This window comes from Mercenaria mercenaria, chromosome 11, assembly GCF_021730395.1.
Source record: "Mercenaria mercenaria strain notata chromosome 11, MADL_Memer_1, whole genome shotgun sequence".
In the NCBI taxonomy this organism is placed as follows: domain Eukaryota; kingdom Metazoa; phylum Mollusca; class Bivalvia; order Venerida; family Veneridae; genus Mercenaria; species Mercenaria mercenaria.
Window position 1 is genome coordinate 53,481,311 of NC_069371.1, and position 16,764 is coordinate 53,498,074.

A 16,764-nucleotide genomic window follows, 5' to 3' on the forward strand; every position below is an offset into this window, starting at 1 on the left:
TTTTACGCCTTACTGATTATTTCTAGGAAAGTTAACTTCACATGTATTGGTACTACACACCTGGTATGTTAAAGAACCACACTGACTATTTGCAAAGAGCTAGGCTAAGCTAACGAGACATTACTGTATAAAAAAGATTTCCCCCTGTCTCACTCTGTCCCTCTGGTAAGATCACTCTGTGTTTGTACTGGTAGAAGATGAATTGTGCTCTGAGTGACTGCCTTTGTACGTAAAGTATCTTTGATAGTGTTTGTCATGAAAAGGGTGCTATATAAATCTAATAAAATAACAACCCACCTGGACTAAAGGTACAGTATCACAATTCTGGTTCTCATCCTCTTCATCAATACAGTCGCTGTAAGAAGGAGGTATACCATCTTGGGGTGCCCCTGCCCCCTGTAAGGCTTCACCATGGGTGTGGCCTACCCCCTCTACATGTGTTGTATTTTGAGCTTGATGTTGAAGAATGGACAGTATCATATTTATATCTGAACTCAGTTTATGCTCGAGCCGGGTTAGTTGCCTGAAACAAACAGTTTACTCCTGTTATCTGTGTTATAATTGATTTCTTTAATACTTACAGCGGAGTCTCCTTAAATAAGATAAGCTTTTAGATTAACAAGACATCTGAAATCAAACAACTTAACCTATAAAATGTCTTTTTTTTTCATGAATATCATTGTAAAATCATGTGCAAACTGAATACAGTATTAATTTTACATGCTACTGTATATCATGCAGAAAACTCTAGAGGATACAGACTTTATTCCTTATACATGTAATTCCAATTCAATCACCTTTCAAGTCCCATTTCAAAGCTTTTCTAAAACAACCTCTTATTTCCAAATTTTGATCAACGCTATGACAAATGGTCAAAGGAAATGAATGGTCCAGAAGCAAGGAAGTTATTGCCAAGTTTCAACAAGAGCTAGTCGAACTTGAAATGCCCCCCTTGATGCATTCAGTAATTGCACGAGGAACAGAAATTATATGCTCACTGTAAACAAAAGTTCTACCGTTCTGGTCCAATCTGACCTTGACCTTTAACCTATTAACCTAACAAGAGATCACAGAGTGATCTTGGCGCCCATCACTGAGCCATTTTTGAATGTTCCAAATTTCAAGACTAGCTCAAGGTCAAAATCAAGGTCAAATTTCATATCGGTACAAAACACTGTGCATGTGGTCCAAATTTGAAAGCTGTGGCTTGAGAAATGTGAAAGTAGGTCACTAGATCAATTTCAAGGTCAAAGTTCATTTCAGTAGACAGAACTATCCAAGTGTTTCAAATCTGGAGGCTGTAGCTTGAGAAATGTGGAAGTAGGTAATAGGTAAAATTCAATGTCAAATTTCAATTCAGAACACAACTAGAATGTGTCTGTAGGACACAGGGTGTGCCCCCCACTGGTACATTTGTCAGAAATAAGTGGCAATAATTCAAATGTTTGCAGTCTTAATGGGGTATAGCCTCAACAAACATTTTATGAAAAGGATTCATTATTCTAGGCGCTATACTTTTTGAGCTTTGAACATCACAAACAAAAAATCCACATAACTCTCAAATAAGAGCTAAGATTCTCAAGAAGAATGCCAAGTGCGCAAGGTCACATCAAGATAAAGACTCCATCAAGGTTTCCTGAATTTACATCAAATACTTTTTGAGCTAGGTATATAATTAGGTGAAAAAGTGCATTTTTTTACTATTTCAGGGGCCATAATTTTAAAAATAAGGGGTGGAGCCAGCCAAAAAATTAGAGGTGTGCAAGTTTATATCATGATAAAGACTTATGGGGCGGACCCAAATGAAAAATAGGATGGGCATAAGTTCATATCATGATTAAGACTCATGCAAGGTTTCATGAATCTATATCAAATATTTTTTGAGCTAGGCATGTCAGAAGGTGAAAATGTGCATTGACTACTTCAGGGGCCATAACTCTGAAAATTGGGGGCAGACCCAAATGAAAAATAGGAGGTGCGCAAGTTCATATCATGATTAAGACTCATGCAAGGTTTCATGAATCTATATCAAATACTTTTTGAGCTAGGCGTGTCACAAGGTAAAAATGTGTACTTTTGACTATTTCAGGGGCCATAACTCTGAAAATAGGGGGTGGAGCCAGATGAACAAGAGCAGTCTCCATAGCATGACATATGCCCCCGATGGCACTTTGAATGAGTAGTTATGGCTGATGTTAAAGTTTAGGACCTTTGACCTACAGAGCTGGGTCTTGCGCGCGACACGTCGTCTTACTGTGCCACACATTCATGCGTAGTTATTTTAAAATCCATGCATGAATGACAAAGATATGGACCGGACACGCCCATCAATGCACTACCATGAAAAATGACTTTAACGTCTAAGTGTGACCTTGACCTTTGAGCTACGGACCTGGGTCTTGCGCACGACACGTCGTCCTACTGTGGTACTCATTCATGCCAAGTTATTTGAAAATCCATCCATGGTTGACAAAGATATGGACCGGACACGCCCATCAATGCACTATCCTTTAATGTCTAAGTGTGACCTTGACCTTTGAGCTACGGACCTGGGTCTTGCGCGCGACACATCCCATCAATGCACTATCCTTTAATGTCTAAGTGTGACCTTGACCTTTGAGCTACGGACCTGGGTCTTGCGCGCGACACGTCATCTTACTGTGGTACACATTCATGCCAAGGTATTTGAAAATCCATCCATCGATGACAAAGATATGGACCGGACACGAAAATTGCGGACAGACTGACAGACCGACAGACCGACAGACCGACAGACTGACAGACGGACAGACGGTTCAAAAACTATATGCCTCCCTTCGGGGGCATAAAAATAGGAGGTGCGCAAGTTCATATCATGATTAAGACTCATGCAAGGTTTCATGAATCTAAATCAAATACTTTTTGAGCTAGGCATGTCACAAGGTGAAAATGTGCATTTTTGACTATTTCAGGGGCCATAACTCTAACAAGAGGACCATGATGGTCCTGAATCGCTCACCTATCCCCACATGAGCCAGTGTTGAACTGAGTATGACGTCGTTATTTCTATTATTTGACATAGTGACCTAGTTTTTGAGCACATGTGACCCAGATATTATCAAGATAAAAAATTCTGACCAATTTTCATGAAGATCCATTGAAAAATATGGCCTCTAGAGAGGTCACAAGGTTTTTCTATTATTTGACCTAATGACCAATTTCTTTTGAAGGCACGTGACACACTTTTAAACCTAGATATCATCAAGGTGAACATTCTCACCAATTTTCATGAAGATCTCTTGAAAAATATGGCCTCCAATGAGGTCACAAGGTTTTTCTATTTTTCGACCTACTAACCTAGTTTTTGACCGCACATGACCCAGTTACGAACTCGACCTAGATACCATCAAGCTGAACATTCTTACCCATTTTCATAAAGATCCATTGAGAAATATGGCCTCTAGAGAGGTCACAAGGTTTTTCTATTTTCAGACCTACTGGCCTAGTTTTTGATCCCACGTGACCCAGTTTTATACTTGACCTAGATATCATCAAGGTGAACATTCTGACCAATATTCATGAAGATCTCATGAAAAATATGGCCTCTAGAGAGGTCACAAGGTTTTTCTATTTTTAGATCTACTGACCTAGTTTTTAACCCAACGTGACCCAGTTTTGAACTTGACCTAGATATCATCAAGGTTAACATTCTGACCAATTTTCATGAAGATCCATTGAAAAATATGGCCTCTAGAGAGGTCACAAGGTTTTTCTATTTTTAGATCTACTGACCTAGTTTTTGATCCCACGTGACCCAGTTTCGAACTTGACCTAGATATCATCAAGGTGAACATTCTGACCAATTTTCATGAAGATCCATTGAGAAATATGGCCTCTAGAGAGGTCACAAGGTTTTTCTATTTTTAGACCTAATGACCTAGTTTTTGACCCCACATGACCCAGTTTCGAACTTGACCTAGATATCATCAAGATGAACATTCTGACCAATATTCATGAAGATCTCATGAAAAATATGGCCTCTAGAGAGGTCACAAGGTTTTTCTATTTTTAGATCTACTGACCTAGTTTTTAACCTCACGTGACCCAGTTTCGAACTTGACCTAGATATCATCAAGGTAAACATTCTGACCAATTTTCATGAAGATCCATTGAGAAATATGGCCTCTAGAGAGGTCACAAGGTTTTTCTATTTTTAGACCTAATGACCTAGTTTTTGACCCCACATGACCCAGTTTCGAACCTGACCTAGATATCATCAAGGTGAACATTCTGACCAATATTCATGAAGATCTCATGTAAAATATGGCCTCTAGAGAGGTCACAAGGTTTTTCTATTTTTAGATCTACTGACCTAGTTTTCAACCCCACGTGACCCATTTTCGAACTTGGCCTAGATATCATCAAGGTGAACATTCTCACCAATATTCATGAAGATCTCATGAAAAATATGGCCTCTAGAGAGGTCACAAGGTTTTTCTATTTTTAGACCTACTGACCTAGTTTTTGAGGGCACGTGACCCAGTTTCGAACTTGACCTAGATATCATCAAGGTGAACATTCTGACCAATTTTCATGAAGATCTTTTGAAATTTATGGCCTCTAGAGAGGTCACAAGGTTTTTCTATTTTTAGACCTACTGACCTAGTTTTTGACGGCACGTGACCTAGTTTCAAACTTGACCTAGATATCATCAAGATGAACATTCTGACCAACTTTCATAAAGATCCTACGAAAAATGTGACCTCTAGAGTGGTCACAAGCAAAAGTTTACGAACGGACGTACGGACGGACAACGGACGCTGCGTGATCACAAAAGCTCACCTTGTCACTATGTGACAGGTGAGCTAAAAATAGAGGGCGGAGCCAGATGAAAAATTGGAGGTGTGCAAATTCATATCATGATTAAGACTCGTGCAAGGTTTCATGAATCTATATCAAATACTTTTTGAGCTAGGCATGTCACAAGGTCAAAATGTGCATTTTTGACTATTTCAAGGGCCATAACTCTGAAAATAGGGGGTGGAGCCAGACAAAAAATAGGAGGTGCGCAAGTTCATATCATGATAAAGACTCATGTAAGGTTTCATCAATTTATATATTTATATCAAATACTTTTCGAGCTAGGCGCGTCACGAATTTCGGACGGACGGACGGACGGACTGATAAGACCAAATCTATATGCCCCCACCGCTCATGGGGGGGAGGGGGGGGGCACAAAAATATGCATGCGGTCAAAATTTGAAGCTGTAGCTTGAGAAATGTGAAAGTAGGTCACTAGGTTAATCTCAAGATCAAAGTTCATTTCAGTACACAAAACTATGCATGCGGTTCAAATTTGAAGGCTGTAGCTTGAGAAATGTGAAAGTAGGACAAGAGGTTTTTCAAAGGTTTTTCCTATATAATTCTATATAAACCATGTGAACCCCGGGGTGGGGCCATATTTGACCACAGGGAAATAATCTGAACAATCCTGGTAGAGGACCACTAGATTTTGCTACATACCAAATATCAAAGCCCTTGGCCCTGTGGTTTTGGATAAAAAGATCAGAAACCATTTAACTGTTCCTGGCCAATGTGACCTTGACCTAATGACCTCAAAATCAATAGGGGTCATCTGCTGGTCATGACCAACCTCACTATCAATTTTCCTGACACTTGGCCCAAGCATTCTTGAGTTATTGCCTGGAAACCATTTTCCTGTTCCTGGTCACTGTGTCCTTGACCTTTGATATACTGATCAATAGGGGTCATCTACTGGTCATGACCAATCTCCCTATAAACTTTCATGACCCTAGGCCTAAGCGTTCTTGAGTTATCAACCGGAAACTGTTTAAATGTTCGGGGTCACTGTGACCTTGACCTTTAACATACTGGGTCATCTGCTGGTCATGATCAACCTCCCTATCAACTTTCATGATCCTAAGCCCAAGTGTTATTGAGTTATCATCCGGAAACCGTTTATCTATTAAGGGTCACTGTGACCTTGACCTTTGAAATACAGACCTCAAAATTAATAGGGGTAATCTGCTGGTGATGACCAACCTCCCTATCAACTTTCATGATCCTAGGCCCAAGCATTCTTGAGTTATCATCCGGAAACGGATTGGTCTACATTCCGACCGACCAACCGACATCTGCAAAACAATATACTAGCTACAATATACCCCTCCTTCTTCGAAGGGGGGCATAAATATCACCCTTGTCTGTTTAATAAACAAGAGGGTCAAAATGACCCTGGATCGCTCACCTGAGTATTATGAGCTACATGTTTCAAATGTCAAAATGATGATAAAATATTAAGAAAGTCAGTAGGTCACATTCATGGTCAATGAAATTCAGTTTTACCATTTGTGTGCAAAACTGTGTATGTCATCAAAATTTCAAGGCTGTATCTTAAACAAGAGGACCATGATGGTCCTGAATCGCTCACCTGTCCCAACATGACCCAGTTTTGAACTGAGTATAACGTCGTTTTTTTTTCTATTATTTGACATAGTGACCTAGTTTTTGAGCTCATGTGACCCAGTTTTAAACCTGACCTAGATATCATCAAGATGAACATTCAGACCAACTTTCATACAGATCCCATGAAAAATATGACCTTTAGAGAGGTCACAAGGTTTTTTCATTATTTGACCTACTGACCTAGTTATTGACGGCATGTGACCCAGTTTCAAACTTGACCTAGATATCATCAAGATGAACATTCTGACCAATTTTCATAAAGATCCATTCAAAAGTATGGCCTCTAGAGAGGTCACAAGCTTTTTCTGTTTTTAGACCTAATGACTAGTTTTTGATCGCAGCTGACCCAGATTCGAAATTGATCTAGATATTATCAAGATGAACATTCAGACCAACTTTCATACAGATCCCATAAAAAATATGGCCTTTAGAGAGGTCACAAGGTTTTTTCATTATTTGACCTACTGACCTAGTTATTGATGGCACATGACCCAGTGTCAAACTTGACCTAGATATCATCAAGATGAACATTCTGACCAATTTTCATGAAGATCCATTCTAAAGTATGGCCTCTAGAGAGGTCACAAGCTTTTTCTATTTTTAGACCTAATGACTAGTTTTTGATCGCACATGACCCAGTTTCAAACTTGACCTAGATATCATCAAGGTGAACATTCTGACCAATTTTCATGAAGATCTTGTGAAAAATATGGCCTCTACAGAGGTCACAAGGTTTTTCTATTTTTAGGCCTACTGACCTAGTTTTTAATCACAGTTGACCCAGTTTCGAACTTGGCCTAGATATCATCAAGATGAACATTCAGACCAACCTTCATACAGTTCCCATGAAAAATATGGGTTCTAGAGAGGTCACAAGGTTTTTTTTATTATTTGACCTACTGACCTAGCTATTGATGGCACGTGACCCAGTTTCGAACATGACCTAGATATCATCAAGGTGAACATTCTGACCAATTTTCATGAAGATCCATTCAAAAGTATGACCTCTAGAGAGGTCACAAGTTTTTTCTATTTTTAGACCTAATGACCTAGTTTTTGACCGCAGCTGACCCAGTTTCAAACTTGACCTAGATATTATCAAGATGAACATTCAGACCAACTTTCATACAGATCCCATGAAAAATATGGCCACTAGAGAGGTCACAAGGTTTTTCTATTATTTCACCTACTGACCTAGTTTTTGATGGCACGTGACCCAGTTTCGAACTTGACCTAGATATCATCAAGATGAACATTCTGACCAATTTTCATGAAGATCTTTTAAACAAGAGGACCATGATGGTCCTGAATCGCTCACCTATCTCCACATGACCCAGTGTTCAACTGAGTATGACATCGTTATTTCTATTATTTGACATAGTGACCTAGTTTTTGAGCACATGTGACCTAGATATCATCAAGATAAAAAATTCTGACCAATTTTCATGAAGATTCATTGAAAAATATGGCCTCTAGAGAGGTCACAAGGTTTTTCTATTATTTGACCTAATGACCTAGTTTTTGAAGGCACGTGACCCACTTTTAAACTTGACCTAGATATCATCAAGGTGAACATTCTCACCAATTTTCATGAAGATCTCGTGAAAAATATGGCCTCTAGAGAGGTCACAAGGTTTTTATATTTTTCGACCTACTGACCTAGTTTTTGACCGCACATGACCCAGTTACGAACCTGACCTAGATATCATCAAGCTGAACATTCTCACCAATTTTCATGAAGATCCATTGAGAAATATGGCCTGTAGAGAGGTCACAAGGTTTTTCCTATTTTTAGACCTACTGACCTAGTTTTTGACCCCACGTGACCCAGTTTCGAATCTGACTTAGATATCATCAAGATGAACATTCTGACCAATATTCATGAAGATCTCATGAAAAATATGGCCTCAAGAGAGGTCACAAGGTTTTTCTATTTTTAGATCTACTGACCTAGTTTTTAACCCCACGTGACCCAGTTTCGAACTTGACCTAGATATCTTCAAGGTAAACATTCTGACCAATTTTCATGAAGATCCATTGAAAAATATCGCCTCTAGAGAGGTCACAAGGTTTTCCTATTTTTAGACCTACTGACCTAGTTTTTGACCGCACATGACCCAGTTTCGAAGTTGACCTAGATATCATCAAGGTGAACATTCTGACCAATTTTCATGAAGATCCATTGAGAAATATGGCCACTAGAGAGGTCACAAGGTTTTTCAATTTTTAGATCTACTGACCTAGTTTTTGACCCCACATGACCCAGTTTCGAACTTGACCTAGATATCATCAAGTTGAACATTCTGACCAATACTCATGAAGATTTCATGAAAAATATGGCCTCTAGAGAGGTCACAAGGTTTTTCTATTTTTAGATCTACTGACCTAGTTTTTAACCCCACGTGACCCAGTTTCGAACTTGCCCTAGATATCATCAAGATGAACATTCTGACCAATTTTCATGAAGATGCATTGAGAAATATGGCCTCTAGAGAGGTCACAAGGTTTTTCTATTTTTAGACCTAATGACCTAGTTTTTGACCCTACGTGACCCAGTTTCGAACTTGACCTAGATATCATCAAGATAAAGATTCTGACCAATATTCATGAAGATCTCATGAAAAATATGGCCTCTAGAGAGGTCACAAGGTTTTTCTATTTTTAGACCTACCGACCTAGTTTTTCACCCCACGTGACCCAGTTTCGAACTTGACCTAGATATCATCAAGGTGAACATTCTGACCAATTTTCATGAAGATCTGATGAAATATATGGCCTCTAGAGAGGTCACAAGGTTTTTCTATTTTTAGACCTACTGACCTAGTTTTTGATGGCACGTGACCCAGTTTCGAACTTGACCTAGATATCATCAAGATGAACATTCTGACCAACTTTCATAAAGATCCCATGAAAAATGTGACCTCTAGAGTGGTCACAAGCAAAAGTTTACGGACGCACGGACGGACGACGGACGACGGACACCGCGCGATCACAAAAGCTCACCTTGTCACTTTGTGACAGGTGAGCTAAAAATGTGGCCTCTAGAGAGGTCACAAGGTTTTTCTATTTTTAGACCTACTGACCTAGTTTTTTAACCACATGTGACCCAGTTTCGAACTTGACCTAGATATCATCAAGATGAACATTCTGACCAACTTTCATAAAGATCCCATGAAAAATGTGACCTCTAGAGAGGTCACAAGCAAAAGTTTACGCACGGATGGACGCACGGACGGACAACGGATGCTGCGCGATCACAAAACCTCACACTGTCCCTTTGTGACATGTGAGCTAAAAACAATAAAGTAGGTCAGTAGGTCAAGGTCACAGTCAAGTGACATCATATTACTTGGGGTCATCAGGTAATTATAATTAAACAGTCTTGGAAATAGGATCAGATGATTTTTTTAAGTATTTTTCCTATATAACTCACATAATAACTAAGTGACCCCAGGGCGGGGCCTCTTTTAACCCCAGGGGCATAATTTGAACAATTTTGGTAGAGGACTACTAGACAATGCATCATACCAAATATCAAAAGCCTAGGTCTTATGGTTTTAGACAAGAAGATTTTTAAAGCTTTTTCCTATACAAGTCCATATAAAACTTGAGACCCCCAGGGCAGGGCCTCTTTTCACCCCAGCGGTACAATTTAAACAATTTTGGTTGAGGACCATAAGACAATGCTACAAACCAAATATCAAAGGTCTAAGTGTTGTGGTTTCAGACAAGAAGATTTTTAAACTTGTTTTCCTAGATATGTCTATGTAAAACTTGGGACCCCCGGGGCGGGGCCATATTTGACCCTAGGGGGATAATTTGAACAATCCTGGTAAAGGCCACTAGATGATGCTACATACCAAATATCAAAGCCCTAGGCCATGTGGTTTTGTACAAGAAGATTTTCAAAGTTTTCCCTATGTAAGTCTATATAAAACATGTGACCCCCGGGGCGGGCCATATTTGACCCAAGGGGGATGCTTTAAATAATTTTGGTAGAGGACCACTAGATGATGCTACACACCAGATATCAAAGCCCTAGGCCCTGTGGTTTTGGACTAGAAGATTCTTAAAGTTTTTCCTTTCGGTTGCCATGGCAACTAGAGTTCTGCATGGAATTCAATTCTTTGAAAAAATTTGAAAGGGGGCTACCAAAGGATCATTCCTGTGAAGTTTTGTGTAATTCTGCCCAGTGGTTTTCAAGAAGAAGATTTTTTTAGAAATTGTTGACGGACGGTGCATTATGCACGATGGACATCAAGTGGTCACAATAGCTCACCTTGTCACTTCCTGACAGGTGAGCTAAAAATCACATCAAATTTTGTTTTCAACATAGTTTCTGCTACAAATAAAACACATCACAGTTCAATTCATATGTGAAATTCAGCTCAACAGCTCAATAGAAAAGGAAATTTTAACATTCTTTATAAATGTTTATATTGGTGATTTTAAATGAGCTATAATCACCAACCAATTAAAAGTTACTGTAAAAAATAAAGATCGATATTTAGCTAAGAACCCTCGATTGTTTTTGTAATTTTAGTTCAATGTGTTTAGACAATGGCCCAAACAATATATACAAGGCAGTCTGAAAGACAGCTAAATCCCCCGCCACTGCTATGGATAGTGAAAGGGTAAACCTTTGATTTTAGCTGTGACCTTGACCTTGAACTGACATGGCTGACTCATGAATTATGCACAACGTCTTGATGAGGTGATCATTTGACCCAAGTTTCATGAAAATCCTAAAAGGGGTTTAGGAGATACAGAGCTGAAACCTTTGACCTTCAGTTGTGACCTTGACCTTGAGTTGACATGGCTGACTCATGAGTTCTTGATGAGGTGATCATTTGACCCAAGTTTGATGAAAATCCTTCAAGGGGTTTAGGAGATACAGAGTGGACACAAAATGGAAGGCTCAAACCTTCGACCCTTAGTTGTGACCTTGACCTTGAGCTGGCATGGTTGACTCATAATTTCTGCACATCATTTTGATGAGGTAATCATTTTACCCAAGTTTTATAAAATTCCTTCAAGGGGTTTAGGAGATATGGAGCGGACACGAAATGGAAGGCTCAAACCTTTGACCTTCAGTTGTGACCTTGACCTTGAGCCGGCATGACTGACTCATGGGTTCTGCACATCGTCTTGATGAGGTGATCATTTGACCAAAGTTTCATGAAAATCCTTCAAGGGGTTTAGGAGATATGGACCGGACACAAAATGGAAGGCTCAAACCTTTGACCTTGAGTTGTGACCTTGACCTTGAACCAACAAGGCTGACTCATGGGTTCTGCACATCGTCTTGATGAGGTGATCATTTGACCCAAGTTTCATGAAAATCCTTCAAGGGGTTTAGGAGATATGGACCGGACACGATTTTGTTACGGACGGAAGGACGGACGGACGGAAGGACGGAAAGACGGAAGGACGGACAGACGCAGACCATTCCTATAATCCCTCCGCCACGGCGGGGGATTAAAAAGGTTGAACTATCATATGGGAAAATAAACCCTGCAACAATACTTTTCTGAAATATATCTACATACGATAGGTCATTATCTCTGTAAAAAGCTGATTTACTGAAAAGTGAATGACAAATTTGGCACAACAGATTTCCAGGTTTTCTTATATACCCATAAACAGACACAAGGGTAAATGGATATTCATAAGCACAATAACACTTTTGCCTATTAGTAAAAAAAAAAAATAGAAGACACTTGAGAAATATAACAAAGTGACCAGAGTAAAAAACAAGAGGACCATGATGGTCCTGAATCGCTCACCTCTTCCCATATGACCCAGTTTTGAGTATGACATCGTTTTTTCTATTATTTGACATAGTGACCTAGTTTTTGAGCTCATGTGACCCAGTTTTGAACTTGACCTAGATATTATCAAGATAAAAATTCTGACCAATTTTCATGAAGATCCATTGAAAAATATGGTCTCTAGACAGGTCACAAGGTTTTTCTATTATTTGACCTATTGACATAGTTTTCGAAGGTATGTGACCCTGTTTTGAAACTGACCTAGATATCATCAAGGTGAACATTCTCACTAATTTTCATGAAGATCTCATGAAAAATATGGCCTCTAGAGAGGTCACAAGGTTTTTCTATTTTTATACCTACTGGCCTAGTTCTTGACCGCACGCGACCAAGTTTCAAAACTGACCTAGATATCATCAAGACATACAAACTTTCATACAGATCCCATGAAAAGTATGGCCTCTAGAGAGGTCATAAGGTTTTTTTATTATTTGACCTACTGACCTAGTTTTTTAAGGCATGTAACCCAGTTTCAAACTTGACCTAGATATCATCGAGGTGAACATTCTGACCAATTTTTATGGAGATCCATTCACAAGTATGGCCTCTAGAGAGGTCACAAGGTTTTTCTATTTTTAGACCTACTGACCTAGTTTTTGACCCCACGTGACCCAGTTTTGAACTCTACCTAGATATCATCAAGGTGAACATTCTGACCAATTTTCATGAAGATCTCATGAAAAATATGGCCTCTAGAGAGGTCACAAGGTTTTTCTATTTTTAGACCTACTGACCTAGTTTTTGACCGCACGTGACCAAGTTTCGAACTTGACCTAGATATCATCAAGGTGAACATTCTGACCAATTTTCATAAAGATCCATTGAGAAATATGGCCTCTAGAGAGGTCACAAGGTTTTTCTATTTTTAGACCTACTGACCTAGTTTTTGACCCCATGTGACCCAGTTTCGAATCTGACTTAGATATCATCAAGATGAACATTCTGACCAATATTCATGAAGATCTCATGAAAAATATGGCCTCTAGAGAGGTCATAAGGTTTATCTTTTTTTAGATCTACTGACCTAGTTTTTGACCGCTCGCGACCCAGTTTCGAACTTGACCTAGATATCATGAAGATGAACATTCTGACCAATTTTCATGAAGATCCATTGAGAAATATGGCCTCTAGAGAGGTCTCAAGGTTTTTCTATTTTTAGACCTTCTGACCTCGTTTTTGACCCCACCTGACCCAGTTTCAAACTTGACCTAGATATCATCAAGGTGAACATTCTGACCAATTTTCATGAAGATCCATTGAAAAATATGGCCTCTAGAGAGGTCACAAGGTTTTTCTATTTTTAGATCTACTGACCTAGTTTTTGATCGCACGTGACCCAGTTTCGAACTTGCCCTAGATATCATCAAGATAAACATTCTGACCAATTTTCATAAAGATCCCACGAAAAATGTGACCTCTAGAGTGGTCACAAGCAAAAAGTTTACGCACGCACGACGGATGCCACGAAGTCACAAAATCTCACCTTGTTTTGTGACAGGTGAGCTAAAAATGTGACCTCTAGAGTGGTCACAAGCAAAAGTTTACGGACGCACGGACGACGGACACCACAGGATCACAAAAGCTCACCTTGTCACTTTGTGACAGGTGAGCTAAAACAAGAGGACCAAGATGGTCCTGAATCGCTCACCTATTCCCCCATGACCCAGTGTTGAACTGAGTATGACATCGTTATTTCTATTATTTGACATAGTGACCTAGTTTTTTAGCACATGTGACCTAGATATCATCAAGATAAAAAATTCTGACCAATTTCCATGAAGATCCATTGAAAAATATGACCTCTAGAGAGGTCACAAGGTTTTTCTATTATTTGACCTAATGACCTAGTTTCTAAAGGCACGTGACCCACTTTTGAACTTGACCTAGATATCATCAAGGTGAACATTCTCACCAATTTTCCTGAAGATCTCATGAAAAATATGGCCTCTAGAGAGGTCACAAGGTTTTTCTATTTTTCGACCTACTGACCTAGTTTTTGACCACACATGACCCAGTTAAGAGCTTGACCTAAGTATCATCAAGCTGAACATTCTCACCAATTTTCATGAAGATCCATTGAGAAATATGGCCTCTAGAGACGTCACAAGGTTTTTCTATTTTTAGACCTACTGACCTAGTTTTTGACCGCACGTGACCCAGTATTGAACTATACCTAGATATCATCAAGGTGAACATTCTGACCAATTTTCTTGAAGATCTCTTGAAAAATATGGCCTCTAGAGAGGTCACAAGGTTTTTCTGTTTTTAGATCAACTGACCTAGTTATTGACCGCACGTGAACCAGTTTCGAACTTGACCTAAATATCATCAAGGTGAGCATTCTGACTAATTTTCATAAAGATCCCACGAAAAATATGGCCTCTAGAGAGGTCACAAAGTTTTTCTATTTTCAGACCTACTGATCTAGTTTTTGACCGCACGTGACCCAGTTTCAAACTTGACCTAGATATCATCAAGGTGAACATTCTGACCAATTTTCAAGAAGATCTCTTGAGAAATATGGCCTCTAGAGAGGTCACAAGGTTTTTCTATTTTCAGACCTACTGACCTAGTTTTTGACCCCACGTGACCCAGTTTCGAACTTGACCTAGATATCATCAAGGTGAACATTCTGACCAATTTTCATGAAAATCCATTGAGAAAGATGGCCTCCAGAGATGTCACAAGGTTTTTCTATTTTTAGACCTACTGACCTAGTTTTTGACCCCACGTGACCCAGTTTCGAACTTGACCTAGATATCATCAAGGTGAACATTCTGACCAATTTTCAAGAAGATCTCATGAAAAATATGGCCTCTAGAGAGGTCACAAGGTTTTTCTATTTTCAGACCTACTGACCTAGTTTTTGACCGCACGTGACCCAGTTTCGAACTTGACCTAGATATCATCAAGATGAACATTCTGACCAACTTTCATAAAGATCCCATGAAAAATGTGACCTCTAGAGTGGTCACAAGCAAAAGTTTACGCAAGCACGAACGGACGGACGGACGGACGACGGACGCCACGCGATCACAAAAGCTCACCTTGTCACTTTGTGACAGGTGAGCTAAAAATAGAAGACACTTGAGAAATATAACAAAGTGACCAGAAGTGAAGGCATACTTTGCCATCAGTTCGATTCTCCTTTCTACGTCTCCAGAACCTTGTGGTTGAGGGTCTCCTTCTGTGGAGTGGACTGAGACTCGGGCACACACTGCCCCTTCCTCAAACTGTGAATGACTGGAGGGTGTGGACAGGGGTAGTGTCATACTGGATGTGGACTTTGGAACACTTGAACTCGATGTAGCTTTTGGCTGAAATCATATTTACATCAATTTAACATACGGTACAACCTATACAATGGAATTATCAATATTAATGGGGGGACTCATTTTCATGGATTCCGTGGTTGTATCAGTCCAGTAAATCAACTCCCAACAAACAATCAAACTTCCCATTAGCTTTATGTGTAAGGTTTACCTATTTGGAACGAGTGTTGCTATATTTTCAAAAAGTACATTAAATAATTGTAAATAATACAGATTCACTCATGCCGGTACTACAAAGTGGGGATGCAGGTTTCATGACCTCTCACAATCAGACTGAATCTGCTACTATTTTGCTTGGTTTTGAGACCATACTAAGAGTTTTTTTGCATACTCTGATGTTATTTATTAACAGGTAATAGCAGATAATGAACTTGACATCTAGGAAGAAGCGAAAGAGTCATTCTTAGACATAATTCTGATCATCTGAAGACAGTGAATGTTAATGAATCTGTGTGATGCAGGGAGGTATTTAGTTTCTAACAGTAATTTCTTAACAACTGAAATCCTATCAAAACTTGCTGTATCATCACTGTTGAATGCAATATGAAATATACCCAAACAGAAAATATCCAATATATTATTTCCCTTTCATTTTACATGTCCAAGAAGTGTTCATTTCCTTGGTCACAAAATTTTCATTTATCTAAAACATTAAATGCTTCCAACTATGCACTTTTGGTTAAAATATTATGAGTATATTTACTTTTGAGAAATATGGACATTTGCGTGCATTTCAAAGCTTTCTGACTTCATGCTTATGTTTTGAAAAACATGTACTCTGTGTACTAAGATGCATTCTATACTTCAAAAAGATAAAATATAAGATTTTTTTTTTTTTTTTTTTTTTATTAAACACTTCAAATTCACTATTCCTCGAAATACTTGTTTCTGACAAAGCCACAGAATTTTATGCAAAAGAAAGTAAACCATTTTATGATGTGTCAACACTGGATCCCGACTGTTTCACAATGAAAATGGCTCTTTATAGAAATGCCCAACACAAAATAAAACAAGAGGGCCAAGATGGCCCTAGGTCGCTCACCTGAGAAACACACTATAACAGTGTAAACATGTTTAACCTAGTAATTTCATGAAAACAAATATTTTGGTTAGTTTTCATTAAGATTGGACTAAAA

At 39.0% G+C, this 16,764-nt stretch overlaps 1 protein-coding gene across 4 annotated transcripts in view; it reads right to left on the reverse strand.

The window, feature by feature from the left end:
* The window catches only part of LOC123531301 (potassium voltage-gated channel subfamily H member 7-like), a 463,598-nt gene that overhangs the window by 8,345 nt on the left and 438,489 nt on the right, over nt 1-16,764 (reverse strand). For all 4 annotated transcript variants that reach the window (XR_008366046.1, XM_053517472.1, XM_045312132.2 and 1 more), the window contains 2 exons: nt 15,423-15,613; nt 298-523 (listed from right to left, as the gene is read on the reverse strand). Coding sequence is in view for 3 of the 4 variants with exons in the window: in XM_053517472.1 (XP_053373447.1) it covers nt 298-523; nt 15,423-15,613 (417 nt within the window). In the remaining variant the exon portion in view is untranslated. The remainder of the gene's footprint in view (nt 1-297; nt 524-15,422; nt 15,614-16,764) is intronic.